A 3,520-nucleotide genomic window follows, 5' to 3' on the forward strand; every position below is an offset into this window, starting at 1 on the left:
ACTGAGGCATGGCATTTCTGGTTTGTGAGGTATGCATGTCTCTAACTTGGCCAAATAATTATCAGTTGATCTTGCAAGTGGTTGATGCTCATTTAGTTTCCCATTAGCAGTGAATAGGTATTCATATTTCTCTATATCCTCACTAATTTTTACCATTATCTGAGTTTTGTTCTAAATATGCCAATGTGAGGGGTGTAAAAGTGGTTTTTATTGCATTTTCCTTAGTACTCCCATGGTTGAGGTTTGTTTTATAAATTGATTGTCCATATATCTTCTGATAAGTGTATGTTCTTATCTTTCACTATTTCCATTTTTCCTATTTTTCTACCATTTTTATATCCATGAACTTTGTAATATATATCTTAATATTTTGATCTTTAAAAATCTTTCAATTAATTTATTAATTGTCTAACATTGATGCCATGTACATTTCTGTTAAATTAATTGTAAGTACCATAGATTTTGTTGCTACTATTATAACTTTTAAAATATTTATTTCTAATGGTGTCTTTATATAAATATGCAATTAATTAGTTTGGGGTTTTGTTTATTTACTTCGAGTTCAGCAAATTTCTTGAAATATCATTAGTCCTAAAAAAGTCTACCTTGAGTCTTACGGGTTTTCTCTATAGAAAGATCATGTCATTTGTTAATAATGATTAACAATAATATCTTTTTTCTTTTGTGATCTTAAACCTCTATCTTTTCATTGCTCTATTATGTCAATTTGCATAACATTAGCAGGAAACTCTGTGTCCTGGAGATTCTTATATACTCAAAATAGTGACTAAATGAGAAAAAGAAAAAGTCAGGATGTGTTTATATTGGCTCACAAAATAATCTGCGTGTAAGGTTTATCACACTGACGGTATCAGGAAAAACATAAAGATAATCAGTGGCTATAAAGTGAATATATTAGCTACGAAGTGTCATTTTGAAGGAATTTGTTGAGAAACTTGTGCCATAGCTTTCCCATTGACATATGTGCTTCCAGACTTCACAGTAAGTCACCCAGCAGTCACCTTCATCTATTTCGAATCTAATCCCATATCCAGAGGCCCCTGAGCTCTCATACTGTCTCTGGCCAAAGGCTAACACTCTTATTGCAAATAAATACTCTTGGTCTAAGAAAGTGTGAGCAATCAATCAATCAATCAATGTGTGTGTGTTTGTTTGTGTTATTCTCAATTTCCTGAGGCTATAAGTAAATAGTTCTTTTTTGACCACTTTCCCTCTACTTCCAGCACATGGAATTTTTGTACATAAAGAGAATCTCTCTCCATGGTTCTTACCATCAAATGTACTACATTGCCTCCTGACCTTTCCCTGGGAAGAGTCAAGACCCACAGAGCCATTAAAGGTCACGAATGTCTTTGCAGGAAAATAGTGTTCTATGTATTTAGCAGGTATAAATGTTGTTCTAAACACCTCAGAAACTCTCAGATAATAAACAGTACTGGCTTGTTAAGATTAGCAGAAACAGCACCTCTAGTCCAAGGATAAGAGGTACTTGAGAAAGTAGAAAATTAACTATAATTTTACCCCGTTCGTCCTTAGGGTATGGAGAGAGTAAACTACCTCCTCCCCATAAAAAAGTCCAGTATTCTCAGGCGGATCTGTCTGGTGTTGACGCCGTAGACCAAGGGGTTGAGAACAGGGGGTAAGAGGAGATAGAGATTTGCGAGTACAATGTGGACACGAGGAGGTACTCGGTGACCAAAGCGGTGAGTGAGAAAGGAAAAAAAAGCAGGTACATAGAATACAAGAATCACACAAATGTGGGCTCCACAAGTGCTAAATGCTCGGAATTGGGCATCCTTTGAGGGCAGGTGCAGCACGGCCCGCAGGATCAGGCCGTAGGAGGTGGCGATGAGGACCACATCCATGCCAGTGACTGAGAGTGCCACAGTGAGACCATAAATGGTGTTGGGCTTGATGCTGGCACAGGCCAGCCTGGCAATGCCCATGTGCTCACAGTAGGTGTGGGGGATGACGTGATGTCCACAGAAAGGTAAACGTTCAATGAGAATGACAAAGGGGAACACAAAGAGAAGGCCACGGATCACGGATGCCAGGCCAATCTTCCCAATCACCATGCCATTGAGGATGGATGTATAATGAAGTGGACGGCAGATAGCCACATAGCGGTCAAAAGCCATAGCCAGCAGAACAGCGGATTCCGTGGCAAAGGCTGTATGAACAAAAAACATTTGGGTGAGGCATCCATGGTAGGAAATTTTGTGGGACTTAAACCAGAAGATTGTTAGCATTTTGGGCAATGTGGTTGAACAGAGCACCAGGTCCGTGATGGACAGTAAACACAGGAAGAGGTACATTGGCTCGTGCAGAGCCCTCTCCTTCACGATGGTGTAGAGGATGGTGCCGTTGCCAACCAGAGCAAGGATGTACATGGAGCAGAAGGGGATGGCAGCCCAAAGGTGCTGGTCTTGCATCCCCGGGATTCCAAGTAGAATAAATGTGGATGGATGGAAGGCAGTGTCATTGGAGATGGATGCAGAAAGCATAATGATGCAGAGAACCAGCCTTTATCTTAACAAAAATTGTTAGAAAATGAAATAAAGTGGACCCAGATGCCATTTATTCCTCCTACAAATCCATTTAATTTCCTGCCTCTTTTCCATTTTCACCAATTCTATTCTAAAGCATGCCTTTCTCATTTCTTTCTTGGGTTATTAAAATAGCTTGTAAATCATATGCCCACTTCTAGGAATTCCATCTTCTAGTGAAACCTCTGCATTGCTACCTAATATTCTAACATGTGAAAATCATCAACTTAATACCAATATAACCTTTCTTAGTGTATGCTGTGCAGAATATCTTGTGTTATCTTCCTCTGGTCTACCCTCCACTGCTTCCCGTCTTGTTCTGGGCCCTGGGACACTGGGCTACATCGACAGACTCCCCTGCCCTCTCACTTCTGGTTGGATCTGGCAATGAGAAACACCAACAGGAGACTGGAGGGAGGTCAGGGGTTTATTCCTCCAGCTCCCTCCCAGCAGGGTTGCTGCAAACTGGCTGTATGTCTCTGCAAGCAGCTTTCTCTGGTTCTGGGTTTCTCTTCTAACCATATTCTCCTCTTGTCCTTTTAGTCCAGGGGTTGTGACGGTAACTGCTGTCACTAATCCAGGAACTTCACAAGCACCCGATATTTTCTTACATTTGCCCACACCTTTGAAAGTGGTTTCCGTATTACACTATCCTGAAATTCCCTAATTCTGGCACATTCTGTTTCCCTCTAGGATTTTGATATGAAAGCATGCAAAACTCTTCTTACTTTTGCCCACATATCTAGCATTACTGACCAACACACTGCACCACATACTGCATGGTACAATCATGTCTAAGTGTTTTGAAATATCTAAAAGCATGTTTAACACACCTGCATGACTTATGGTGCTTTTTTGCACAGAATGGATATTCCCATTTGGGCCCTGACAAGTAGCTAATAGTCCTTCAAAACTCACATGAGTACATATCCCTCCATGAATCCCTTCTGCTA

At 40.4% G+C, this 3,520-nt stretch overlaps 1 protein-coding gene across 1 annotated transcript; it reads right to left on the reverse strand.

Annotated features, from left to right (window-relative positions):
• Nucleotides 1–1,557: 1,557 nt before the first annotated feature.
• LOC105097930 (olfactory receptor 52D1) lies at nucleotides 1,558–2,590 on the reverse strand. The gene has a single exon (XM_010990558.2). The coding sequence runs from the start codon at nucleotides 2,523–2,525 to the stop codon at nucleotides 1,575–1,577; it is 951 nt and encodes a 316-aa protein (XP_010988860.2). The 5' UTR covers nucleotides 2,526–2,590; the 3' UTR covers nucleotides 1,558–1,574.
• Between the last annotated feature and the right edge of the window lie 930 nt (nucleotides 2,591–3,520).

This window comes from Camelus dromedarius, chromosome 12 (assembly GCF_036321535.1).
Source record: "Camelus dromedarius isolate mCamDro1 chromosome 12, mCamDro1.pat, whole genome shotgun sequence".
NCBI lineage: Eukaryota > Metazoa > Chordata > Mammalia > Artiodactyla > Camelidae > Camelus > Camelus dromedarius.